This window comes from Notothenia rossii, assembly GCF_949606895.1.
Source record: "Notothenia rossii genome assembly, chromosome: 4".
Classification (NCBI taxonomy): Eukaryota; Metazoa; Chordata; class Actinopteri; order Perciformes; family Nototheniidae; genus Notothenia; species Notothenia rossii.
Window position 1 is genome coordinate 23,677,568 of NC_136902.1, and position 27,842 is coordinate 23,705,409.

The window sequence follows — 27,842 nt, forward strand, 5'->3', positions numbered from 1 at the left end:
CTTCAACAAATGTGAAATGTTTGGATTCACTGAACCCATTGCTATTCATTGTTGTTGATATTTCAGCATTCTGCCACATTTTATGTTTTTCTTTATATTCTACGTTGTGTGGATTGAATCCATCGCAAAAGGTTGCGATCCAAATCAGGATTGGTCATGAATCATTATTCCACTGCATTGCCATGCTCTGGTCCTCAATGTACCCGTGCAATGCAGTGAAACTGCAGACACAGCATACCTCACCCATCCAACCTTTTTACCCCAGTGATGCACCAGACTGCTGGTACCATGAGGGGGCAGTATTGATATATGCAATATGCAGCAACTAAACTACATCTGCACTGTGTTGGTGAACACCAATCATGTGTCAGCCAATGTCTTTGTAAGAGCTATCTTAAACATATCCGAATATCTGCATTTTGCAGTTTTCAGCAATATAGGTGATGTTGTGGGTATGCCGGGGGATATTAATCATACATTAATACCCTCCCTTAAGTGTCTGGTGTAAAAATAAGTTACAGTATAGCCCAGTGTTGTGGTTCAGCGGTCAATATCATGTCAAGAGCCATTGCCGAAGTATTGACACACCAGCTCATTATGGATGATCTGTGGTGTGTAGGGAGAAACCTCGCTTTTCTTCACTTCCCCTCCCTATTGATCTCTTCACAGGGTCCTCTCCCTCTTATTATCTTAAAAGCATCTCTGCAACACTGGCTCAATCAATATTTCACAGTAGCTCTCCATGTCATTCCCCTTTTTTAGTGGAAGGCATCCGAAGTTCAGAAAATATATGCTTGAATAACACAGATACATTATTCAATATATTCTTTGCAAAACCTACTGCACAAAGCCAACTACTTGAAATATCGTTTTAGATTATATATTCTTTTAGATAGATGTATGACTTTAGAATGTGTGTGATGATAATCCTTATTATTCGATAAAGCAATTAGTTTATTCACCAAAGTCTTTGCAAAGGTGATCTGTGTCCACCGAATAGGACATTACTGCTGCCATTTACCCTTATTTAAATGCTTTTTCATAATATTATGCATTTTATAGCTTTGATGGTGCCTCAAGGTAGCACTCAAATTCTTCCTGCAGTAAAAGACACTAAAACTGCTGATGCTGAAAATGACACTGTACCACCCATAATTCAAAGAAATCCGAGAGAATCCTCAGTGAATTGTTTTTATTAACTCCCTCATTTAGAAAACACAAATGCACCAAACAATATCATACATGCACAGCTTCAGCATATCAAGATCAGCTGATGACTTTTCAATGTGAAAATGTTACTGCCACGATCTCACGGAGATCACTTGGACATCAAAATACTGAGGAGTCACAACAGAAAGGCCAAGCGTTGTCACCCAGAGCTCTAATTGTATTTCTCCAACACTCTTTATCCAATTACAAATGTTTGGCTAACTCATTTATTTTCAATGAATTCAGCCTTTTTTTCTGATCTTGATAGTAACAAGAAAATTGTAAAGTTGTAATATTATAAAAAGAAGTACAAGTAGATAACACTACTTGTATTATCTACTGTGCACTGGTTGACTACCTTGTAACAGGTAGTGTTTGTGTCATTGCACCAAAAGGCTGTGTGTGATAGCAGCTGCTTAGAAATGTCTCTCTCTCTGCTCATGTATATTTCAGATTGTGGGTTGGAAAGAAAATTACAATTAGAAGTAGGACACCACGGTTTGGTCTCGCAGTTGGGGGCGTTGCTTCAAATCACAACAAAATACATACAGTATGTACTGTTTACTGTATGAAGGCAAGACAGATCTCATAGCACTGGCTCTTAATTGTTATTCTAAAGCAACACTTGACCTTTGTGCAGAATCTTTGGAAGAAACAAAATAAAAGAAACAATCAGGAACAATATCAAACATTAAAAAAAAGAAAAAATCAAACTCCAAATCAAAACATATCCACAGTACTGATACGTTACTAAAACAAAGAGGTTTGCAATGCTTCTATGTACCCAAGACACAAGTTCATACAATGCGTAAGGTTGTCTTTTTCAGTTCATATAATCAATAAATCAGCCAAAAATATGCATTTCCTGTGTAAACATTTGTTAGCCTAACAATGCCATTCTGTAATGAAAGAATGTGTACAGATTAACCACACGTAAAGCCACAAAAACAACATAACAGGATTCAAAGACCGCTTTCAGAAAGTCTTCAACACTCATCGTGGGGAGAAAGCATTTTGTCTACACATTGAAAACAGACTTGTACCTGACATGGCCTTCTGGATTATGAAGCTCGGTTCCATTTGTTCCTTTGCACTGGCTTTCATTGTAATTTGATTTTAATTACAATATATCATATTGCCCGTACTGACCTTGAATTGCTCTATTTGAATGTCCACATGCTTCAGGTGCCCAAAGCGCTGAACCAGGGTTAAGTACAAGAAATTAGTTTAAATTATATTCCCCCAGCAGAGATTTCTTGCAAACACACCGTAGTGTAGGCTAATAACCACACACACACACACACACACCCTTGAATCTTCCTGGTGTCATCTTGATGGGATTGTCCTGATTTAGTCCTCCCTAAATCCTGATACATTTGTCTTTTGTGGGTGTCATTAGTACCATTACTCCTATGCCCTTTCCCACAGGAGCCCCTCAGGCGTGCTCTAATTCATTAAGATGTTTTAATGTCAGCTAAATCATGGCGCATATCAGGCTTTCCATTCGTCAAGTCAGTCTGTTAAATGGACCCTTGTGTTGTGTGCTGACAGGTAACTGATATATCTGTTCCTGCCACTTTAGGGCTATTGAAATGTACTGTAGGGGTAAGCAGGTCTGAATACCTGAGCAGTGGGGGTTTTGCTGAAATACATAAAGGAAACAATGACAACACATACCACATAAAAAAAGCCAATACAACTGACAAGAAAGGACAGATTCACAAAGTATTAAAACACAGCTGACCATACATTTTGCCAAATAATGTCTAAGCTGGTGGCTAGATTTCAATGATCAGACTGGCACAATTGGCAGCACTTTAAATCCCTCCGCATCTTGACTGCGATGGCTGATTATGCACAATGACTGGCACGGCTACTGTGTGTCGCCCAGATGGATGTAAACTAGGGCTCCAACTAATGATTATTTATTAATCGATTTTTCTATAAAATGTCAAAAAATTAAGAAAAGTGAGCATCACAATTTCCCAGAACCCAAGAGATGTTTTCAAATACAGGTCTTCTTTTGTCTGACCAACAGTCCAAAACCCAAATATGTTATCACATGCATACCATGGCCACGGATAATTATGGATCCTGATTGGCGAAAGGTCTAGTAACGGGGGCATCAGAAACAAAACAGAGGGGTTTGTTTGCCATGATAAACAAATGCAACAGTACTAAAGTCTTTTGAAAAGCTAATCCTAACTCAAGGTAAATGTAACACCTTAAGAATCTTTTAACCACATCACGGTTTTCAAAATAAATTGAAGTTTACTCAGTTGAGTTTGTTCAGTTGACACAACCAAAGGTGTCGGATTGCAGTTAGAGAACATAAATTATGATAATCCAAACTGTTTGCTGAAATATTTGAGGTTGAAAGCCAATAGGTACATCTTGGAACATTTTATTTTTGTGTAGCTATTCACCTCTTAAAAAGTATTTAACTGCTGTTTTGAATCCTTAAGAATTGACCGTGTTGCTTTGCGATTTGAGTGCAATCAGTGAAAATATTCTTGGAATGGGAAATATGCTTGTGTTTTAAAGCGGATTGTATATATTTTTTATATTATGATTGTTTGAATATTCTGTATATATTCTATATCTTTATTTTGTAGACCTATAGCAGTTGTTTGGCATGTGGCCATGGTATAAAGTGGAATAATACCCTCCGAGTTGGATTTTGTGGCGTCAAATGGATTGAACTCATACACACACCTTGTTGGGTATGGTGTGCATTTTTCCTTGATAAATGACTCCAATGACTTGTTGTTGATTATTTCCTGGTGATTGTTTCAGTATTAGTGTTAACGGAAATACACTGGCAGTCATATACCTCTCCTACTACTGCTGTATACAGGCAGATGTAATCTTCGTGAGTGCAGAGTAAAGTCCAATCCATCAATCAGCGGGCCATCAAAATAACTGGTCTGAGGCATTAAAACCTGTACGAGCCCTCACGGTACACATTCAGCTCTGCACAATCAAATGATAAAAGGTAAATGGCTTACACCGGCACTCTGAGCTGTTTTATGAGTTTCATCTGGGACAACTTTTAATGGAGCGCATAAGATGAAGGCGGCTGCAGTATGTTCTGAAACACTGAGCATCGCTGACTATTGTCTATAAGTGAGGCCGTTACAAGAATCTCCAAAGGCACGGGCACGGGTGAATGGACATGTTCCTAGTCGCCAATTCATATGTGGAGAGGTAAACTGAAAATATTCAAAAATACAAAATACAACTTCTCATCATGGCCTTTCGCAAGGTACACTAAGACCTTCAACAATAAGAATCTGTGAGGGATAAAATGTTGAGGAAAGCACGTAGCTATCTTAGCAACAACAAGAAGGCTGAAACTACTTTGGCACATGGATGGAAGTAAGTAAGGCATCTGTATCAATCTAGTCGAGAAAAAAAAGTGTTGAAATGTAGCATTGTTTAAAAAAAAAAAGCTAATTTACTGTTAATAAGTGCTTGACAGCATGCTCCACTCTTGTGCTGCCTCATACCCGCAATCTAACACTGCAAAATAGTATGTGGTCACCTCCAAAAATAAGAGAGAAAAAAAACCTCAGCAACTTTCACAAATTCAAGAAAAATAAAACCATTAACAAGGTTGAAAAAACAAAGCGGAGTTTGTCATTGTGTCACGACGTTGACCTGAATGTTGATATTGCAATGGCCAGAAGCAGGGAGAGGGGGGAGGTGTCCGCACTCCAGGCTCTCGAGCCGCGGGCACTCATACCTGCAACACACACAAAAAAAGTCAAATCTGCTGGAGGAAGTGGACGTTTGGCGGCAGCAGCAACAGTTCTGGACATCCATTTAATTCCTTATCTTACTCTGCTATCTTACCTGTAGACAAATCTGAAAACAGATTTGCAAAAACATTCTAAAAGAAAATTAGATACTTACATTTCCAAATCATGAAACACGCATATGGATGTTTCACAGGGATACTTATAATGTGGTGAAATTGTATTTATGTCTTGTTTTTATTATGGGATTATAAAGGGACCAGGGGCCTGATGCAGATTTCTCTCATCACTAATTTGTTATGTATGATTTAAGCGACTCAATGAGTTCTTATGGATCACTGACTATTTTCCTGTAATGACATCCATATAAACTCTTTCCTGGAAAAAGTATATATTATTTATGCAAAAGAAATCTCCTGAACCACACAGCTTCCCTTTCTATCCACACAGCACCACAGCACTCTGTTTTGCCTGCTAATGTGTTTTGCAAACATCTTTTTCTTTGCAGTATCCAAAGAATCTCTGGGAAAAAAGTAGCATATTTTTCAAATGAGGTTTAACAGAAAAGCCAGCGTGGAATTCTCTCTGTCTCAACTGCTGTTTTCAGGGATTCAACACAGAATATCAACAATGCAAATTAGCATTTAGAGCAGCAGAGGAGCCCCCCTGGTGTCCCTCAGGACAGTTATAGCATCTAGTAAAAGAGGAAGTCAACCCCTGCAACAGAGATATATTTCGCTGCATATATCTGCAAAACATAAGCAGGGATGAGCCCCTAACAAGGGTGGATGGGGGCACAGGTAATGGCAAGTCAACGGAGGACAAAATGTCCCTGCAAGGTTTAAAAAGTGCTAAGGGAATTCATTTACAAGAGTGGGTAAATAGTAAAAAGCTAACAGCTCTGAGGGATCGAGGTGCCGGTGTCAAATTTTGCTACTCTGTCGTGTTACTCTCAAACATGGAAGCATTAGCATATTTCAGTGTGAAGGCTTAACACAAAAATATAGCAGTTTTTCAATCTGAGAAGCTATTCCTTGAAGTTGGAACCACGTGAGCGATACAACCATTAACAACAAACTCACTTAGTTGGTGGATTCGTATTGTGTCAGAGGCCGGGCCCAGCCCTCCTTCACTCAGCGTCTGAATGTGGATGATGTAGTCGTCATCTTCCTCGGGGAGGGTCAGCTCTGCTGTTGAATTGGCTGTAGTGAGGGTGTATACCTCTTTGAGCCTCTGCCTCCTGTATGACAGCTGGATGGGGAGCAAAGTGTGTTGTAAACATTGTAAACATGTCATCTTACAGCCTGGCAGCTTAGTGTGAGCCACCATAGGTACATTTCCCTCAGATGTTTAATAGGAACATGGTAATGTGGAGCATATTCAAAAAAGTGTAACTCACTTGGTAGCCTGTAACTTCTGACTCTGACTCCATTGCCACCACAGGTTCCCAGTAAAGAGACAGCTGAGAGCCGATTAGAGTCCATTCCACATTCAGCGGTGGTAGGGCGGGTGCTGCATGATATCAAAACAAATAATTTACACATCAGCACAGAAACACATTACTGCCACATCAATCTACAATAATTATCCTCTCTTACGGGATGATACTACTTCAAAGGATGACTTTAGAACAGGGGTGTCCAAACTACGGCCCGGGGGCCAAATGCAGCCCGCGGACCATTTGGAATCGGCCCTCATCAAATAAAAAAATAAGTATAATGGAATATGGCCCCCAAATGAAACTTGCGGTTGTCTTATATTGTATTTCTTAAATATAAATGTAAAAATATATTACACAGTAGTATTCATGTGTAAATAAGACCACTTTTCAAATAAATTCAGTCAATTAAAGTTGGAAACATTTTTTAGTTGATAAGAAAAAAGCCCAATAACTTATTTACATAACAAGCTTGAAATACACCCTTCCTATTTCTTCTTATTATAGTCAATCTGAGGCTCCTGTTTTAAGGGATGATCTGCCAACACTCACAAGCACAATTTACCTACATTTGATTGATTTAGCTAACTTATAACTTATAACTGAACTTATGAGGCAATATACCTCTAGTGAGTCCTTCGTATATTTTTCTCTATGTGGCCTTCGGTGAAAAAGTTAGGAGACCCCTACTTTAGAAGCATATATTTTTATTCTGCCATCTGACATGAATTATAACCTGTTTGGACACAAAATCACCCGAGCAGCAAGGTGTCTTGGGTGCTGCAACTTACGTGGCTTTTTTGTGGTGACATTGATTGCTGGTAGGAAGGGGCCGGTGCCGGCTGTGTTGAAGGCGCTGACTGTGAGGAAATACTGCGTGATTCCTGCCAAGCCGCTAACTGTGACCGAGGTTTGGTTCCAAGGCACCCTGACCTTCCCCATGGTCTCTGGTTTGGTGTCATCTTCCCAGTATGCCACCTGTTTCAGACAGAGAGCGCGTTATCTGGGATTTATTCAACCGTGATATATTGCTTCGGAGTGGAGCAAAATGCCTACATCAGTACTATAAATGTTTTATCACATACAGAACATAAAGTGTTCGTAGTTGTATTTGGTGTCTTGATGAAAATGTGGTGTTAATTCATAATTATTTCCTTAACCTTTCCAGCAGGTTATCTTATCTGAAGTATAAAGCCTTTTTAATTGAACTTTTATAACTACTGTTGTTCACCATGTTCAGATACCACTGAAAGAGTGAACATAGATGTGTTTTGTTTTTATTTATAAACAGATTTGACAGCTATACCATTATCAAAATTATCAATCCAGATTTCTATGTCACTCGACTAATGTATTTTTTGTGAAATCATTTTAGCCCTACAATACATTAATCTGTGCTTGCGTAATGAATTAAATTAAATTGTTGTACTGATCGAATATAAAGTTAATTTACCAATCATAAAATAAGTGAGTCATTTTTTTCTAACATCAAACTGATTATATATATCTTCTTCTTTATACATATATATATATATATATAATATATATATATATATATATAAAGAAGTTCATCCTCCTACACATCTACCTTTTATGTCTTCATTATATTATCTGAGCTGATGTTTACAGCTCTGAATTGAAATGGCACAGAAGCTCACTTTTGCAGGTGGATATATTAAAACAACTTTAATTTTATTGAGCACAAGAATAACCGCAGCACCTTTTAATAAATCCCTTTGATCAGCCTGATGATTCCGTCAGCACAATCAGGCTGTCCCACTTTTGAAGGTAAGAATAGAAAACAACAGTTTTGGCTTTAATATGCCATAGATTAATATTACTATTTTATTTAGTGAACAATGAAAGATTTAGGATGAATCCCAAGGTGCTTCTCTGTAAAAACAACAAACAGAGGCGCTTTTCCGGTCTCGTTACACAGTCTTTGGCGTGGTGTGATGGCATTTCTTAGCATTCGGACACCAGGTCTGGTATTGCAGCACATACCATCATGAGGTCTGCATCACGATACACCATAACTGACAGCAGCTTGAAAAGGGATGTGGACAGGCAATTTTATTTTTTGTTCTCTTGAAAACACGACCCGTCGTGTTGGTACAAAGAACTGTATAATTTTTTCTCGCAACTGAAAAAGCCATTTCCATGGTGACGCAGAGTTTGGGAGTGATGGCTTTTTGAGGTACAACAGGGGTGATGACAAGCATTTGAATTGTGTTGTGTGTGTGATTTCTATTTCCATTTAAAAGGGTAAAATGTACCTCATAGCCCAGAACCCTTTCAGGGGTGAAGGAGAGAGCTTGCCAATTCACCTCAATCTCAGAGGCGGAGACACTTCTGGCCCAAACTCCTGCTGGCACTCCGCTCGGCTCTGAAAACAGACGACAGGAGACTGAGCAGTGCTGCCTTTTTCCAACAGAGAGACGGAGAAAAGCAGGATAAATCTCGTTTTATACATTTATGACAGTGCTGTGTTCTTGTTGACCTCAACTTGGATGAATCATCACACACAGGTGCCGCTGGTAAATAGAACAACAGTGCTCTACACACTGACCTCCTCTCAGCGCGTTGAGAGGTAGCATGGATCTAAATGCCAACCGGTTTTCACTTCACAATAGCCATTCAAAAGAGTGCTGATATTTGTAGGCAATCTGCCTGTCCTTACATAAACGTGTTGCACATTTTCTTTTAGCAAATGTTCTACTGTGTAAAAAGATTTCTACATAATAATTCCCCAGCGTTTCTATTTATCTATCAAGCGCTTTCAGCCCAGTGGGTGCAACAAAACCATTTTTCACAGTCTTTGTCCTTTTCAGAAACAGAGTGAGCTTTGCAACAAACACCACTGGCGTCCATTCTCTTACCTATCTCTGCAGAGTAGATGGTGACCACGGCGCTGAAGGGACCCTGCCCTTTGCTGTTGTATGTGCCAACCTTGACGTGAAATGGAGAGAAGGGCGCGATGCTCTCGTTGCGGTACACGTAGCGCGAGGCACCGGGGGCCGAGGTGGCCACGTGGGTCCAGCTAACTTCTCCAAAGGCACGGAAAGCAATGATGTAACCAAAGCTCTCACCATTCTGTAGTTCTTCAGGGACAGGCTGAGAGTGAAACACAAAACTATAGTGATATTAAAACATATACAAGCCTCTCACATTCATCCCGCCGCTGGGCTGACACAATCTCCACCCACTCTCATTGTGCCAGAAGAAGAGCATGATCCACAAATTGCTTTCGTGACCCACCTGACGAAATGAAACGAGAAGTCAAATGTCATTTAAAAAAAAATCTAAGCTCATTACAAAACCTCCGTGCAGCTTTTAAAATGAAAAGTTTGTTGCGTATTTAATGAAAAGAGAAAAGGAATATAATGAGATAGCGTTAGACAACTAATGGCTTCTTCAATATCTACATTATTCTATTATTTGAACTGGTTTACCTTATTGCTAGATTTGAGCATTTGCAGATTTGGCTGAGCAGTAATTTACCTAAAATCCAATCTTCATAAATGACAATAACTGTCAGATTAATTGTTTTGCTTGTGTTTACGTTGTTGCTGCTTTACATGCAGACTCTTTAAATAAGAAATTACAACGCCAGACTTCAATTGACTCGAAATTTACGACACCCGCAAGCCAAACCGAGCAGAGGCTTTGATTTAGCGAGAAATATTAAGCACCTCACTGAAGGATAAAAAAGATTAACTGCAGGCACTTTGAATAACAGACTAGAACATAAGACTGATGACTTACCTCCCATGTGATGACCAGTTCTGACCTGCTCCCACCTCCTCCACCCACGTCACCTGGCGCCGCGTCAGGAACTGCAAACACAGAGCTTCATCACTCACACCTCCGTACGAGAAACACATCAGGCTTGAGAAAGTTTACAAGAAGAGATGGTAGTATAATACTAAGAAAATGTGTCTTATTGCAAATCATAGTTTCTTCCAGATCAGGACAAATGATTCTAGGGGACCAAAGGGATTATTTTCTGTACCTGTGTCCTCTGCCCTAGTCGTGATGACACAGGGCTGGGATAATAGTGTTTTGGGCGACACTTCAGGAAAAATCATAGTTCTTTGCTCTGGTAGATTTTGAGTGTTTGGGCCGTTTTACTTGTTTCCTTTCAGACTTTCAGAAAAAAATACTTTTATGATATTTATTAATTTTTATATTTTTGTTTATTTGCGCCTGTATAGTGCCCCTTAATTCACCAAAAGTAAGCAAAGGAAAATGCCTCATTTGAATATCCAAACATAACATTGAAGAAACGTTCCAATACAAAAAATGATAGTCTTTGTTTGATGGTGGATTGCTTAAGATGTTTTTATTATTTACCTGTAGTGTCTTTCAAAATGTATGGAATTTTATAATACATATCTTTAAAGGTTTTTTTTCTTGTCATACTCATACATAAAAAACTCTTCAGTTTCACTTATTCACCTGTAGTGACTCCCCTTAAGTTAGCAAGTAAAACATCAATCAGTGTACTTCATAGAAATTATGACAATATTTAATTTGACTAAAAAATAACATTAGGTGTTGAGTCTAATATAATTGTTATTTTTATTTAGCCTCAGAGAGAGTCAATGTTTTTCTGCATAATAATGACATACATTTGTAGGATCAACTTTTATGTTTTGTCTTTAATTTTGATTAAAAAAATATTGTTTTATTATATTTCCTATGTGTTTTTTATTCATGCTGATATAAGTGGTGTGTTTGTGTTATCAAGATGCATCTGTTTAATTTTCTATCGTTTATTTTTTTTTATTGTTTGCAGTCTAATTTTTTAATTGTATTGAGAAAAAAAAGAAAAGTCAATTGCTTTGACTGTACCTGCGTCCTCTGTCCTGGTCTTGACCGACACAGGGCTGGGTTCTCCGACCCCAACACTGTTTTTGGCCAAAACACGAAACTCATACTCCACCCAGGCATTAAGGTCCACTACAGTGGCTGTCAGTGTGCTTCCATCGATCATCTCTGGGACTGAAATAAAACAGAAATAATACAGTGTACATAAATATATATAATAATACAAATAATACCAGGAATTATTTTTAAACAAGATAACTAAATCTGTAAAAAACAAAGTATTTATTTGGGATGAATGGGAGGTCAGTTTCAGTTTTGATTCTAGAATGTCAACACAGTTAGAAATCTTTCTTTCCTTATCTTGTGTTGTTCAGCAAAAGCTTAAAAAAACAACCTTAAACTGACAAATACACAAGACTGTATGACCTAATTTGATGACGCTGCAATGTGGTGACTCATTGCACCCAATTATTTAGAATCCATGAAAGGCAGAGGTAATAAAGTAAAGTTGGGTACAGTAATGCCAAATGATTTTCCCAAATGATCGTTGGATAAACTAAATAATGACCTGAAAGATGCCAAAATAAATCTGTAGAATTGCTAGGTTTTACCTTCTAAGCTAACTTTCACTCATGTACAGTTTTCCCTTGTGCAATGAAGTGTAATAAACTGGTAAAATGAAAGCTTGTGTCTCCAGACTCTTCAAATAAATGCTTTCCCCTCTCCATTGGAACAAAAGTCGTATGTCTTCCACAGAGACTTTACTTGACTTAAGCAGATGAAAAGGGTTTTGTCAGGTGTAAAGGTCCTTTCAGTGGTTTAAATGAGATCATGTAAAAGCAGCAGCGATGACCTCTAGTTCTCTCGAGTAAGACCCTGAATCCCTCCCTTCTCCAGAGCCTTCGTTCTGCAGCTGACCCTACGCTTTGACCTCCCAGCTGAAGCCGGAAGAGAAGTCAGAGTATTTCCCTGCGGGGATCTATGAATTATCTGAGCAACATTACATGTGGTATGAGAGGACATTTCATCTTCAAGTGCCGCCTACCTGTGTTAACCCTTTGCCATCCCAGGGTGAAGGGAGTCCTGGTCTGGATGAGGTAATTGGTGATGGGGCTGCCGTTGTCTCTGCCGGGACTCCAGGCCAGCTGGGCTGTACTGTCTGTCACCTCCACCACCGTCACCGAGTCTGGGGGGGTGGGGGAGCCTGGCCCAATAACAGAAAAGACACTGTAAGGTACTCGCACACGCACACCAGACGGCAGAATGTGGATGCTACACCACACATACTACAAGCAAAACATGAACTGCAATCTCATTTGCATAAGAAACACCTCTATATATAGAGCAACAACTGATTACTATTCATTTGTATCTTGGAATATGCATTAGAGAGAGAAAAACATATCTAAAAAGCTTTAAGTTTGAGAACGTATGCCCTTTACAAAGATATGAGAAGCTAATTCAGGATTTGTTTCCTTTAATATTCAACATACTTGTAATCTTTCCCTTTCATGGTCTTCCCGGTAATTGATCGATAAAAGAGCAGACGCAAGTAGATGCAGGGAGTCAAATTAAAAGGTAAAAGATGAAAAGGGGCCTCATAGACATAAAGAACTAGAGTTTTATCATTTATTTTCATTATCCCACCAATTAAGCAGTGTGATGTTTTAGTTTGGCTTCATCTACTGTTTCCTGTTCTAATGAACGTGTCTGCTCATCAGAAATAATGGACCACTAGAGAGCTGTGAGACAGACCGCAGAATAATAACTCGCCCAGCTCTGCTCACACTGCCCCTGTACTAGTTCATAATGTGAAGCAAAAATATTCTAATTATTAAGGCGTTTAATGATTATTTTAACAAACAATCAATAGTTCATGCAGCAGGGCTGTGATACGTAATACATGCATCTATGCAAAACAAGGGACTGCTGAACTACATTTTTTTGTTTACAGAAGCATTGAGCGTGATGCCCATACAGTACAATTGGCCTTAAAGCCATGGCTTTAGTGATATTGATCTTTGTAAAACTCATTAGCAGCTCCTGATTAAAAAAAAACCTTTAATACACTGGCTTCAGTAACACATATTAAGGAGCACACAATCAGGGATCAATTCCTTATCCTCTTAATTATATTTCATTGGCTGAGGCAAGAGGGTGCTGTCATTGTCTTTAGGGTGTTCAAATGATCTGTTATTAATATGGACACACTGTCCGGGCTTTTGTCGTGAACTTGGCACGGGGCAAATCATTATCTGGCGGTATTATGAATACTTACAGAAATGTTGATATCGTTTTGATCTGATTTAAATATTTCCCAAATGTGTAATATAAAGATTTGCACATGTCAGAATTGAATATAAATAATCATTTGTTTTATAAATAATTAAATAATAATGATAAATCACATTGTGTTGCCCTGACTGTTGTATATTAGGTGTGTATTTCCATGTAATGTCTTCCAGGACGATGATGATAATGCAACTGTCAAACAAGCTCAAGTGCTCACCAAGTGGTTTGAATGCTAATGGCCATGATGTATTCGGTATAACATGACCTTCTCCATAACCACCACCACCCGGTGGAGTGTTTGCCAGGCATCATGGAGAGGGATCTAAAACATTTCCCTCTGTCATTGTGGAAAACAAGAACCCAGATGATCACTCGAGAATCTTTGTGTCGGGAGCGATTATCATTGACCTTCACTGCTGCGAGAGGAGCGAAGCGAGACAGGAGACAGCATTCAAAATCACTGAGATACTGTCACCAGCTAATATTATGTGATTGTAATATATGTTTCCATTGCCAATAACACCAATAATACACATTACTTCAAGTATAATCATTAAAGTTAATAGCTGTTGCTGTGATTCACACAACTACCAGCGCAATGACACTGGCACAATTATTATCACAGTTAAATGAGTGATGCGTTATTCAAAGTGTTGTCTTAACATTAAAATAGCATTTCTTTGAGCACACGCAAATGCAGACACTCTCCTACACTCTCACAGTATATAGCCAAAAAGACAAGGTTTTATTTGTCAAGCCTTGAGCTATCCATCTCTGTGAATTGATTATTTAATGTGTTTCTCCCAGCTTTTAAAAATTACAATTTAAAAGAATCAAAGCAACATCTGCCGATGTAGCATCCCCATTGCTTGAGATAATATACACAACACAGGACCATTTTCTGGTCGAAAGTAGTTCCAATAAATACAGCATCTTCCCTTTTAATTATCCAGACTCCGACAGCGACACGTTGAAAATAATGTGTTACTAAATATGTTTATTCAATAAATGTATTTAATAAAAAAAGTTTGCAGTATCACCAAAAGAGTGACTCAAATGGTTCCACTTAAACAATCTATTTGATCAAAAAACAGTCACATTGTCCAATTCAAATAAAAAACAAAAAAGATCTATGTAGACCATTTTTTGTCGTCTATTCCATCACATTAATAATTTCACAACCCCTTAGATTAGACTCTTTGAAGAGGACAGACCCACAGGTTGGGCACCACTGCACGGTACTACCTAAAAGTTAATTGAAGTAGTTACAACTAAATACATAGCACCAAGATGAATCAGAATGTAAAAAAAAAGTCTAATAATTCACAAAATAATGAATATTTTGCCGCTGATGGGAAAGTTACTTAATTTAACTTACGTAGAACATTGTATGGAGGATTTTTACAGGCAATAAAGTTTTATTTTATTGTTGCATTCATACTTTTACATAGGTAGTATGTGACTAGATGACCACAGATTGTATCTTTGGTATGCTTAATATGGTATTTTGAATATAATTAGAAATAATGTGTCTTTTATTTTTGATGGGTACAAAGGTATTGGGGGTCTCCCAACAGGACACTGGACATGTGATCACTGTCAGTTTGTTAGTGGTGTTCAGCTGTGATCAAGCGAATCCATTCTCTGCCCCCCATGACTGGTTTTCTATCCGGCTTCATGCTTTGTCGCCCAACATTTGGAGCTGTTCGATCCAAGCAATGAGACATCCATGACAGCTGCCGTGAGCAGGAAGTGTAAATAATGCACAATCTGAATCACAGACAAGTTTCTCTCCAGTCAATACTGGGCCAATCCATTTCCAGGGCCTTGATATTGCTTCTGCTTGAAAAACAGACTTTTTTCAGCTTAGTTCTCAGCCAATTGGACAGGAGTGCTTATTAATGCCATTTGCTTAGAAGATCTTTAACACCGAGTCATTGGTGGGCATCTTTAGAAGATAAAGATATGGATTCAACCGTTTCAAATTTCGACACCAATATCATTGCTCACCTCATCTGAAATTCAACATATCTGCGTAGTGTCAATTTGCTGGGCTATTTGACATATTGATCGAAGCCAGAAACATCCCTCCTCTCACTCAAGCAACACAAATCTGCCTCTCCCCGAAAACACAAAACAAAGGTTGTTCTATTTTGTTCTGCCCAATGTAGCTCTTGACAATCGTGTCTCTCCGGAGCACTACATATTGCATGAGTGAGCACAGACAGGCATCTAAACATTGTACTGTCAAGTACATTGCAACAATATTGAAAATTGGTCATTAAAAAGAGAGAGAGAGAGAACATTTTCACAGTTTCTTCAAATTCTCTGCTCCCACAAATACCCCTGAAAGCAATATAAAAGAAAAGCAAGCCTCCTCTATTTGATGTAATCAAGCGACTGCTACCAGGAATAATCAGGACATAAAAACTGTGGATTCTGTGATGACATCCAGAATCATTTTCATGAGGATATGGGCATTTTGGTTGCACTGCAATCACTGGCTGGGACACAAACCATTTGAGTTTAAAACCCTAAGTGAACCTTATACGCCCTGGCAGTCGAGCAGTCTTTATATTCTCAGTATATTTATATAATGTCTCCAAAATATGTATTTCCTTTTATTTTTTGCAACACAGGTTTTATTTGGTTATCCTTACAGAGTGCAGACATATTTTTATTGTCGGCTGTTGGCTACATCTATCAGCCACTTTACGGCTATTATATGTCCAAGTGTCCTTGAGCGAGACACTGAACCCTAAGTTGCTCCCGAAGGACAGGCCAGCCTCGCTTTGCAGCTCCAATGTGTGTGTGTGTGTGTGTGTGTGTGTGTGTGTGTGTGTGTGTGTGTGTGTGTGTGTGTGTGTGTGTGTGTCTGTGTGTGTGTCAATGGGTGTACAAGAGGCAAATTGGAAAGCGTTTTCTCCGTTAAGGTAGAAAAGCACTATATAAGTGCAGTCCATTTACTGTCCACCCTTTACAGTTAAGTGTAGAGTTTTTATTTCCACTTCTTTTTAAAAGAAGAACTAAAAACAACCCTGGCTATAAGCCCCACTTTAATTAGTAACTGCAGAGCAGAGAAGAGGTTTTCTTACCTTTGACAATCAATACAGCCACGGCTGACAGGCTCTCCACGTCCGTGTCCACCACACAGATATATTTTCCGGCATGGTAAAGCTGAATGTTCCTGATCATCAGATCCCCTGCTGTTCTCTACATGGGGGGAGAGAAAGCTTTATGTAGCATGAAAGATAACAGACCCTGTGACAGCTTATTAAAGAATGCAGCGAGGCATATATAAGGTGCAGTAAATAGCTGAGCGTTTGCAGATCTTTCAGTTATTTAACTTTGCAGAAAAGCCTGTTTTTAAAGATGTTTAACACCGAAGATATTTTTAGACATACTGCGCGTCTCGACACTTCTTCAAGTCGCAGACATAAAGGCGAGCATTATGAAAATATCCTGAATATGAAAGAAGCTTTTAGTCGCACATTTCAGTCCAAGATGAATCCCGATGAAAAGCATCTTGGCCAAAATCACAGAAGTTGTATGCTGCAAATGGAACTTCTGTGTCTGAAAAGGCTTTTGCTATTTCTTCTCGCTTTTTGCAGAGGTCATCATCATCGCCTTCAAGACCTGCTGCAAGAAACTACACAACTAAGCTAATACGTTTGAATTCAGCCAGTTTTGGATCGATTGGACAGGAAAAAAAGGCCCTCTAGATTCTCATCTGAGAGGACACCCCTAAGCAGCAAACGGTAAATTAGTGGTGAAATCGTTCTCTTGGTATTGACAGGCAAATGTGGCAGTAGAGCCAACGTGGTTTAATTATGGAAATTAAATTCCTTGAAGCAGCAAAGTTAAGTTGATAATCTCTTTGGACTGGGGACATTCTAGCATTTCTGGGGGAGTCTCTTTACAGATAAGAACATTGTCAGTCAAACACACACAAGGAAGAATGGTTAATCTCTAAAGGTCTGAGGGTGTTATGAAAATGTTTTGTCATTTGGGGCTCTGCCAAGACACCTCTTATAATATGTATTCCTTTTCTGTTATGGAGCAGCAAGCTATGTCAAAAAAGGATTTGAAAAGAATTGAATAGCAACCAAACTATTGAAAATAGATTACTTCAGAAGGGTAAGCTCATGTAAGGGAAGTGTACTTAAAAAGAAGAGGACAACCTGTCACAGTGGCTGAGCAACTAAGGCATAACTATATGATGTTTCATGTGTATTCTAACATAGCATGGTTCTATTCACAAACGTACGATTGGAAGCTGAGAGGGGCTGAATGGTTTAATAGAGCTTCCTTTTTAAACATCTTCACATTCCCATAGCCTGTAATGCCTCCAAGGAGAATCTTTAAAATTGCAAAAAAGGATGGTATCACACCCATTGCAGCAAAACTAACCACAGCAAATCTCTCCAAGAAATACCAGGGTGTCAAACCACATGCTGTCTCTTTTAACTAATGGCAGGGATGAAGTGAAGCAAGATGGTGAGAGGTGCCAACTGCCCATTCGCACGTTTTGAAGAAGTATGACTGCGGGGTCACTCACCCCACCCACTAGCTCAAAGTGACCGTCTCCCTTGGCGATCAGCTGTCCGTTGAAGGCCCAGGAGAAAGAAACGTCAAGGACGGGGTCACTGGAGACTTGACAGGGTAACACGATGCTCTCGCCCACTATGATCTCCATGTCCACGGGCCCCTGGGTGATTCTGGTTGGATCTGCCCGAAAAAAAATGAAAAATTGAGAGAGAGTCATTTCTCACAGGGTGGCTGCCAATCTAACACAGATCATAAGATATTCATTGCGACATGAAACGAGATGAGCAGTGTATTGTTGATTTTCTGCAATAGAAGTTCAACCAGATATGGCAAAAGTACAACCATCCTTTACTCAAGTAGAAGTACAGATACTCGTGTTTAAAAATACTCTGGTAAAAGTAGAAGTACTGACTAAAGTTCTTTACTCAAGTAAAAGTAAAGAAGTATGGGCTTCGAAATGTAATTAAGTACCCATAACTACCATCTGTTTTATAAAGTAACTGACCTCACTTTATATTAATAGAAAAATAATGTCATTGTTAGCTAATGAATGTTTCGATGCTGAACAATGGCAAAATGACAAAGTTATCATTAATAATGATCACGCCACCAAACACAGATTAAATCTAAAGTAATGTGCCTGTTTTGAAAATAAAAGAAGTTTAAAGTTCAGGTATTTTTGTTAAAAATGTAAGAAGTAAAGTAAAAGTCGTCAGAAAAATAAGCAGTGGAGTAAAGTACTGATACCAGAAAAATGTACCACTACTTCCCACCTCTGGGTTCAACAGTGAGGCTACATGCGCTATAATACACTTAGTCACAGGCAGGGAATTATCTATATAAAGCAAGGTCTCATCAAAGTCTTAAGTGGAATAATGTGATAATACCAGCCTGCCACTACTAAAATGGCCTAATACTCCAAGCTGACACTGCTTGAATAATCTCCTGAAATCCTGATAGCAATTACAATACAGTGCGGATCAGATAAAACTTCATGTAATGGGCTGCTCTGTGCATCCAGAACATAAATGAAGGGGCGTTGCTTCAAAGTCTACAAAAGCAATGATTGGACTAAGTCTGTCATGCTTCAAAATCAAGATAATGAATCTGCTAGAATCAAATAAAGAAGGTGCAGCACAAAGCAAGAGGATTTTCAATCTTACATCTTACCTTATAGAGTAGAATCTCGAGGGGTAAGGAAATTAGATGTAAAAATGTCCCCTTAGTTCTTAAGCTAGTAATAATCAATGTCTGTGTCGTGGCTCTGTGCCGCTGAATGCATTATGGCCTTGAAAAATACCCCCCCAACTAGCAGTTACAGTGGCAGACAATAGCGTTCAGCACATTAATAAAACCAATAAGAGAACACTTTACTAACACTCCACTGGAAGCACACGCTCGACAACAACAGCATCTGTAACACCTCCTCACTAACGCTTTCATTGCCTCCACTCAGGGCACTTTCATTTGTTGCAGTAAATTGGCTGTTTCAACTGCTTTGAAGAAAACAATGATAGAGTATTTTTTCAAACACCTTCCAAGTGCGTTATTGCAGCCGCACTTAACAACTCAATGGAATTAAACTGAAAGACAAAAAGGTTTTTTTTAAGTTGAAGTCGAGTTTGAGTAACCATTACACCCCTTCAAATCAATAAATAAACAAAAATGACATTTAAAATAATATAACAAAATGATTTCAGGATTTAATTTAATTTTGTAAAGTCCTTGAAGGATAGACAGCTCCTAAAGTTTCTGACTCGCTCCTCAGAGGAAAACCTGAAGTTTCTTTATGTTTCCACCCACCAGTTATCGACTCTTTGCGCCACAGTAACTCTCCCTTGCGTTAATCCATATTGAGATAAATTCTGCTAACTAAGTGGGATGCATAAACATTCTGCTATGTCACAGTGGAGCTTACCGGTAACGAGGAGCCGTCCTGTTGTACTTGACATGCCAAATCTATTCCTTGCGAAGCACGTATAGCTGCCTGCATCAGACTTGCTCACGTTGGCAAGCCTCAATGTTCCATCTGGGGATAGTGTGATCCTAAAGCAAACAGAGACACCCGTTTGCAATCCAACTTCAGAGAACAAAAGATAATATTGTCATTAGATAAACTCTAATTCTGGATTTGTCTCAGTGTTCTTCATTATCATAGGCAACGAGAAGCAGTGTAAGTGAAGGGGGATATTGATCGTTTGGACTTAACAAGGTAGAAAACATACGATGGGAAATACTGAATTGCCTTTAATTGTACATTCCTATCACAGCCATCGGTCCTCTGGCTTAATTAAAGCAGGTTCAGTTCAGTCATTACCTGTCGTTGGTGTGGATAGGGAGGTTTCCTTTCTTCCATAAGATGCTGGCGATGGGATAGGCCTGGGGTTTACACTCTAAAGTCACTGTAGTTCCTGCCTTGGCTTTGAGCAAAGCTCTGAGGACGTTTCCTGTGAAGTCTGGCGGAGAGGCTGATGGGAAACAGTAAACTGACTTTAGTACAAGCCTGCAGAAAATCTCACAGGGCATTTGAAGCACGCCTCAGTTTGATCTGGGAAAATCATCAAATTGGAAAGTAATGGAGACAGACATTTGAAACATTTGTGATGGGAGAAAATAAATATATAATCCAATCACTCCTGTTGATTTTTGTTCCATTTTCTATAAAGAACATGGCTTTACAGGGGCCAACAATGTTGCATCTTTAATTGGTTTTACTCATAAAGATCATTTTTGTTGTTCATTTTGAATCAACTACCCCATCCTCACCTTAACTTCAAAGTAAATCAGGATATCATGAAGGGGAAAATATTTTTAAAATGTGTTTGGCCCCATCAAACCCTCCTCGCTGACCCCATTATCCACTAATCCAGACAACCTTTAAGAATGACAGTAAGATGACCTTTAAGATTCTTCGGCAACAATGATTGGAGGATTTAAAGGAGAGATAAATGCCACCGTACCTAAAACCATTAGTTCAGCAGAGAAATATATGACGCCATGTTTATTCTCAGCCACACACTGGTACATGCCGGCGTCAGAGAGTGTCAGCGCGGACACTGACAGGACTCCGTCCTCCACATGGATTCTGTCCTGTGAAGAAAAGGATGAAAGAAAGCAATTATTGCTTAAGACTTGAAGGTAGGTTTTTGCTTTGCTCAGCGCGCTCTGGCAAAGCTCAATAAGAATTGGATTGGGTTAGAGGCAATGTCAATGGGCGAAGATCAAATCAGGATTATGTTGCCGTGAATGCATCAGAGTCAGTGCACAAACAACATATTTTTTTTTCAAATATTCTCACTATCATGTTAACCAGTATTCAGCTTGTAATAATATCCTGTAGTGAAAACTTTGTGTGCAAAATGTGTGTATGTGTGGCTAAATTCAGCATCCTGTTATAAATATATGTATTTGTTTTATTTCTGATGAATGATTAAGCCAGGATATATCTTATTGAGGTGAAACAGGTAAAGGTTTTTCATTAAAACCCTTACTGTATGTAACTCAATCCATGCAACTACACACATTATGGTCTAATCGTATATTGTTTCTGTTTAGCGTGTGAAGATTAAGCTCTCTCTTTGAATGAAAGATTATACATTTACACAAAAGTATGCTTACATTGTGTCTGAAACTGATATCATGAAAAGTAAACAATACTGCCTTTTAGTTAAACAATCACGTTTTTGATCTTGCAACAGTACATATATTGTTAAAATCAAATCATAGAATGACATTTAAAAAAAGCTTTTTGCTGTTGTTATAGAAGCAGGTGCTCGCATTGAGCATTACCAAATGCTGCTGAGAAGATAAAGCAACAGCAGCATATTGAAGTCAAGTCAAGTTGAAAGCTATGTATGTCCCTGGTGGTCCTGGGTAAGGTGTGCAGCCGTATAGCATATTTCACAGTAGATTAAACCCATTGTCCCTAAATCTGGAGGAGCTAAAACATGCACCATGAATAATGAAAACAACCACCGACTCCATTCAGATGAAATGGAGCAATCTCGGAGGGACTACACTGATCCACTCTCTAAGACTGTGTAATCTGCCAAGGTAGAGCGGAATAAGAGACAGTTACATCCATGTCTCATCACTGGCACACCTCAGCAAGACGTTTACACTCGCCTCTCATCGCACTCTGCTTGACGCCAGGCTCTCTAAAATAAAAGGATGCGCTGAAGATGAGGATTAAGTCTTTAAAAATAAAACATTGGTAGGTGGCAGAAGACGGGCAGTAATTTACCTCAGAGAGAAGCTGTTGGCCGTTCTTCAGCCACGTGTAGGCGGGCTTGGGCTTGCCATTGGCTCGGCAGTCCCAGTAAAGTCTCTCCTCTATGGCCAGGGCCGTGTCCTTCGTGGCCTGGATCCACTGAGGCTTGGCTTAGGGAACACAAGTATGAACCAGTGAAATTACTTAAGGAGCATAATATCTCTGGGGTTTCAGCAGGTTTGAAGATAAATTGAAGACTTTTTAAGACCTTCTTAAGTTACATATTTAAATTATTGAGACATTTTTATTTTGTAGTTATACTGGTAGAAGAAGGAACATTTGCATTAAAAAAAACTTTAGGAATGGGCATTTATTGATCTGATCCATGTCTGCTTGAGTTTGCACTTCCCCATCGCGCAAAATAAATCATAATTGAATGTAACTCTAAAGCGAGCCAAATCTAAATCCTAAAATCTTAAGAAGCTGGTATGATATCAAAAACCAAAAGTAAATAAACCTCTTTAATATTTGAAGTGGTAGAGCATTTATTTTAGGACCAATACAATTTTTCTTAAGCAAACCTGTTTAGGCCTACATTTTGAAAATTGAATTTGAGAAAATAGTTCAAAGAAAAGCATGAATAGAGTGACAGCTCCAATAAGTTAGAAAATAGACTTGTCTTTACAGGGGAGAGAGGAGTGAATCTAGGGTTTCACTCCGCTTCATCACTTAAATGTGTCAGCTGCCTGTGGCAAGTCAAGATTAGCATGAAACGCCACGCCACAAAGCAGGAAGCTGTCATGAACAACTACCTTAATTCTGTGTTTAATAAACATCGCCCTGGGTCTGTTCCCACATCCAGCACACAACTTTCTAGCTTCTTTTCTCTTACACATTTACAACTTTACAGAATGTGTAGCAGGTAGAGTGTTGTGCTCATAACAATCGGCACAGCTGACTTTACATGCATTTGCACTCAAAAGTGTCATTCTTCCTCTTTAAAAAAGGAACAGCAGTTGAGGTAAGTCAAGATGCCAAAAATGTAACTGCAGTAAAATTAACACTAACCGCGTGGAATGAAAGAAAATTACTTGTTAAAGCTGTAAATAACAATAGGCTGTCAACATATCGATCGTATTACCAAATAACAACTCTTTTGACACTGACAGCAGCAGTATTACATTGAGAATATGACAGATGGAACATAGCGAAGAACTCACACATTATAACTTAATCGGTACAATGTGTTTTGTTGTCATAGCAAGTAAAAGAAAATATGTCTTACCATAGAAGGCCAGCCGACCGGTGGCTATGTTCTTGCCCATCTTGTTCTCAGCTACACACTCGTATCCTCCCGTATCATCCTGCTGGAAGCTGGGTATCTCCAGCACGGCATTAGAGTACTTCATTTTGACTTTGCTTGGGAAGGGAACGCCGTTAGCTCTCTTCCAGGTGATTTCTGGGACAGGGCTGAAAGACGCAGAGGAATTAAACCTCAGCGGAGATCCCAATTCAAGTCCGTTTGAACTTTTAAGATTGCAGCTCAGGTTGCAGGTCTCTGTAATCCTGCGATAAAGTGTTTGATGAAGCTTTAAAGCCACTGTATTTTTTTTGGCGGAAGAATGGTTTAGAGTTACCCTGATCTGACAAAAAATAATGCAGTCTCACATGGCTTGCAGACCAATCATGGCTTGATGCCACACTCTAAAAAATATAATTGCCAAAGCAACTTTACTTTACAGAAATCCAGATGTCTGGAATGAAAGACAGCGGAAGATTGAAAACATGCTTGAAGCAATCCAGCTTACTTCCCAAGGGCGAAACATTCCAGCGTAATTGTTGATCCTTTTGCTGCGGGTACATTGTCTGGGAAATTAACTTCTATTTTCGGCTCGTATTCGCCCATCACTCCTATGAAGAGCAAGCACAAGAACTTGCTCAGTCTTCCATTATTCATGACTTACAAGCAATATGGTTTGCATTATGGACCAAACAATCGCACTGTAAAACTAACAGAGGAGAAATAAAAGACACATGAGCAAACATTCTAGTAGTACATCACTTAAATGTCGCCAGAGCGCCTTGAAACACCAGCAAGGAATAATTTAAATATCTTCTCGGTGGAATAGATAGAGTAGAATTTGAAATCTTGTCTTTTGTGCTAGTCTGGCTGTTAGTCTATTATTTCAAAGCTTGAGTGGGCAGCTCCCAACCCCTTGTGTTTTATTGTTTGTAACAGTATTTAAGACAGTCAAGGCTAGGATCATAAAACGATGCAATGAGATTTAAATGTATGCAGCCACATGTACAGTACACTGAGTGGAAACTAACTGGTTGAGCCACCAGAACACTCAATGTAATGGTCCAGTGACGTATGGCTTATGTTTTATTCATCGGAAGGCAATCTTTATTCACTCTTTCTCTGAAGGCGTGACAGAGAATAGAACAACAGATCAAAGAGAATCGCGCTGGAGAGTTCATGTGAAAGCACAGAGAAAAGCTTTTAAAGGCAATGCGAAATTATAAGAGAGCTAAGTCAGCAACGAGGAGATTTGGGTGCTTTGTTTGCTGGCCTACATGGAGGAGCAACTATTTACTTACAAGCATTAGCGCTCGGTGACTCAACGACAGCGAGGCACGACACGACAAAGAGCACTCATGCAAGTGCGATGATTAAAGCTACCTTCAAAGGAAAGGTCCCTAATACATGGCTGTGAGGCACACTTGTCACATCGCGGCCTTGAGCTGGGCTTCTTACCATCTGTCCTGAGGATCAGAGATGTAGGTGAGCTCTGAATCTTGCCCTTTGTGATGCTGTTCATCACCACACAAGTGTAGTTGCCCACGTCTGAGGGGTCAACCTTGGCGATGTAAAGATTTCCCGTCTGCTGGGAGACGAAACGCCGATTGTCTTGTTGAACAAAGTAAGGGTACTCATTGAAGACCCATGCATACGTAAGGTCTGGAAGAAAAAGAGATTTTTAAATGTGATGGTAAAAAAGGTGAATTAATGCTGGCAATGGTATACTTTATTCTACAAGCCACTTCAACTTTAAACAACTGCACAGTTTGAAGCCAGGATGAAGGTTTACCTCCTGAGGAAGTGGACGTTCCACAAAGTAACACCACTCCTTGTCCCTCACGGACTGACACTGCGCTTCTGGTGTGGACTTTGAAATGATCTAAGTCTGAGGGAAACAAAAATGAAAAGGAAGATCACCGCAGGAGCTCACATGTATCGGAGTGCTTACAGCAATACTCTCACACAAGCACATAAAGATATTGTCTGGAGAATTCCACTTCAGTGAATGAAACAGGTTCAGACTGAGAAGAGGATTGTAGGTATGAGCACAAGTGCAGGGAGATATAACATATTGCTATCCTTTTTTTCGTACACCAATTGACAATAATGTCAAAGCGCTTGTGTTTAAGTGTCTTGTTATAGTAGTTCAGGGGAAAAAACGACAACATACAATATATACAGTAGCAACCACAAGGACACAAAACCAACAGTTTGGTCATATTTCACATATTGCAGTAAACATAATACGATTAACCTTCAGGTCTGAATAAGAAATAAGAACAATAACTACTGTAGGTTAAACAACCAACTGTTCAGTATTGCCCCTGGTAATGGCTTAGAAATAAACTGAAAACCACAAAAAACAGTATTATAACACATGTTATCCATTGCATGGAAATAGTGAAATGATGAGCATCACAAATGCGTCAAGTTTTTCCACTAACCCCTGGTAGTATTAGGCAATGAAGATATCTTCTGGTCACTCTATATAAGCCACAAACCTCTCTTCAATCAGTTTCAAAGTTTTCATTTGGGCTATTTACAGATTTCCTAACAAAAAAATCCTATCAGCAAGGTGTTATATAGTGTAACAAAGACATTATTTCTGCACAATGGGTTGTTGAGTTTGTTATGTCATTATGTCTCAGCAGTGCATGTCTAAAAGCTTGAAATACAACCAAAGATATCGGCAAGGCCAGACACAGAAGGTGTGAAAAGATACTTTCTTGTTATCTGCAACAATTGAAGTACAATGAATAGTACATTAACAGTAAGTACTTATTTCTTTACTCATTTCAGATGTTTGCTGCTTTCACCACCACGTGTATGTAATGTGAGAGATATCACAGTTTGTCTTATTTGTATGGCAATGCAATTGTAATACAAATGTTTGTACTGTTAGTTTTATTAATTTCCATTACTCAAACCCGACATATTATGTTGGAGTCAACATTAACACAGCATTGAGTCCTTATTGAGGTATTTTTCATACCCAACACAATTTGGTTGATTTATTTTCCCCCCAGAGTACATGACATAAAACACCAATGACATTTCTGATAAAGCTAAGCAAGGTGAAATGAAGTATTCATTCTTAGTTAGCAAGAACGAACATAAGTAAAGAATAGACGTCACGCTAAAACTGCCCCCATGCCACTTCAGCATTTAACATTGCCTCAGAGTTGTAGCACTCATAAATATTACAAGCGTCGCCCACCTAGTTTGGTGTGCGTCGGCATTATTTTTTCTAAGTGCGGTTACACCACCATCCCATTTCTTAATAAAAAGTGACGTGAACTTACAGGCAAACTGCAGACTGGCTCTCCTGCTGAGAATCGCTCCTACAGTGTTGAACGCCATGCACTGGTACATTCCTACATCCTGGTAGCGGTCCAGACTGCTTATAATGAGGTTGCCCCCAGACAGACGCCGCCGGCGATCCAGGCCCAGATTTATGAGAGTCCCATTCAATGACCATCTGTGAGGGCAAAGACACCATCAGTCCCTGGCAAAAAAGCCTCGTCCATTTCTTTTCTACCAACCAAGGTGGTCTGACAGGAGGTGAGTGGGGAACACAACTCACTGTAGTAACTCACTTGAAGTAAGAATAATACACTGAACATGTGTGCTGGTGTGGAGGAAGTCACAGGCTTGCAGATTGAAGCATGAACAGCATGGACTTGTGTGATTTTTAGCCATTTATTATTATCCTGCTGGAATTTTACTTTCCTAACAAAGTTTCCTAAGTCATAAAGTAGCTCCGAAAAGACTAAATATACTAAGAAGCATTTTGAATTCCCTCTGTGGTTTTTCTTGTTTTCTTCACAGTCCTAAATTATTGTCAATTTAGATTTGGATTAACTGAATAGTTTTCACTATCCTATTCTGCACATGTTCGATGATTGTTGCATATGGTTTTGTCCCTGTAATCGAATAATTCTCTTATCCGTTATTCTACAACATGCTCCAGTGTTTTTGGTTTATATTACACTTAAATTGCACATTTATTATTTATATTGTATTTTCTGTTCCTATTCTATTTTTCTTTATTTTGCTCTACCACTATTTGCTGCTGCAGCGATCTCATTTCCCCCCGCAGGGATCATTAAAGTTTAATCTTAGACTATCATACACAAAGCTGTCTTCTGCTATTTAAGGGAACCAGAAGATAAAGGTTTTAGAAGCCATCATAGATATTATCATCAGTCTTACCCATAATAACCTCGTCTCTGTCACATTATATTTACATAATGT

General features: G+C 39.1%; 1 protein-coding gene across 2 annotated transcripts in view; it reads right to left on the reverse strand.

Annotated features, from left to right (window-relative positions):
• Nucleotides 1-1,178: 1,178 nt before the first annotated feature.
• Nucleotides 1,179-27,842, reverse strand: part of cntn3a.2 (contactin 3a, tandem duplicate 2) — a 35,708-nt gene continuing 9,044 nt past the window's right edge. The window contains exons 5-24 of one of the 2 annotated variants that reach the window (XM_079676004.1): nt 26,891-27,066; nt 25,378-25,473; nt 25,044-25,247; nt 24,094-24,196; nt 23,571-23,755; nt 22,319-22,455; nt 21,036-21,165; nt 20,393-20,543; nt 19,994-20,121; nt 18,086-18,255; nt 16,623-16,740; nt 12,281-12,439; nt 11,260-11,409; nt 10,171-10,241; nt 9,285-9,519; nt 8,733-8,791; nt 7,197-7,383; nt 6,367-6,479; nt 6,050-6,218; nt 1,179-4,954 (exon numbers count right to left, since the gene is read on the reverse strand). In XM_079676004.1, coding sequence (XP_079532130.1) covers nt 4,857-4,954; nt 6,050-6,218; nt 6,367-6,479; nt 7,197-7,383; nt 8,733-8,791; nt 9,285-9,519; nt 10,171-10,241; nt 11,260-11,409; nt 12,281-12,439; nt 16,623-16,740; nt 18,086-18,255; nt 19,994-20,121; nt 20,393-20,543; nt 21,036-21,165; nt 22,319-22,455; nt 23,571-23,755; nt 24,094-24,196; nt 25,044-25,247; nt 25,378-25,473; nt 26,891-27,066 — 2,839 coding nt within the window. In that variant the 3' untranslated portion in view covers nt 1,179-4,856. Of the gene's footprint in view, nt 4,955-6,049; nt 6,219-6,366; nt 6,480-7,196; nt 7,384-8,681; nt 8,792-9,284; nt 9,520-10,170; nt 10,242-11,259; nt 11,410-12,280; nt 12,440-16,622; nt 16,741-18,085; nt 18,256-19,993; nt 20,122-20,392; nt 20,544-21,035; nt 21,166-22,318; nt 22,456-23,570; nt 23,756-24,093; nt 24,197-25,043; nt 25,248-25,377; nt 25,474-26,890; nt 27,067-27,842 lie in introns of both variants that reach the window. The other variant, XM_079676003.1, reaches the window with a different exon arrangement.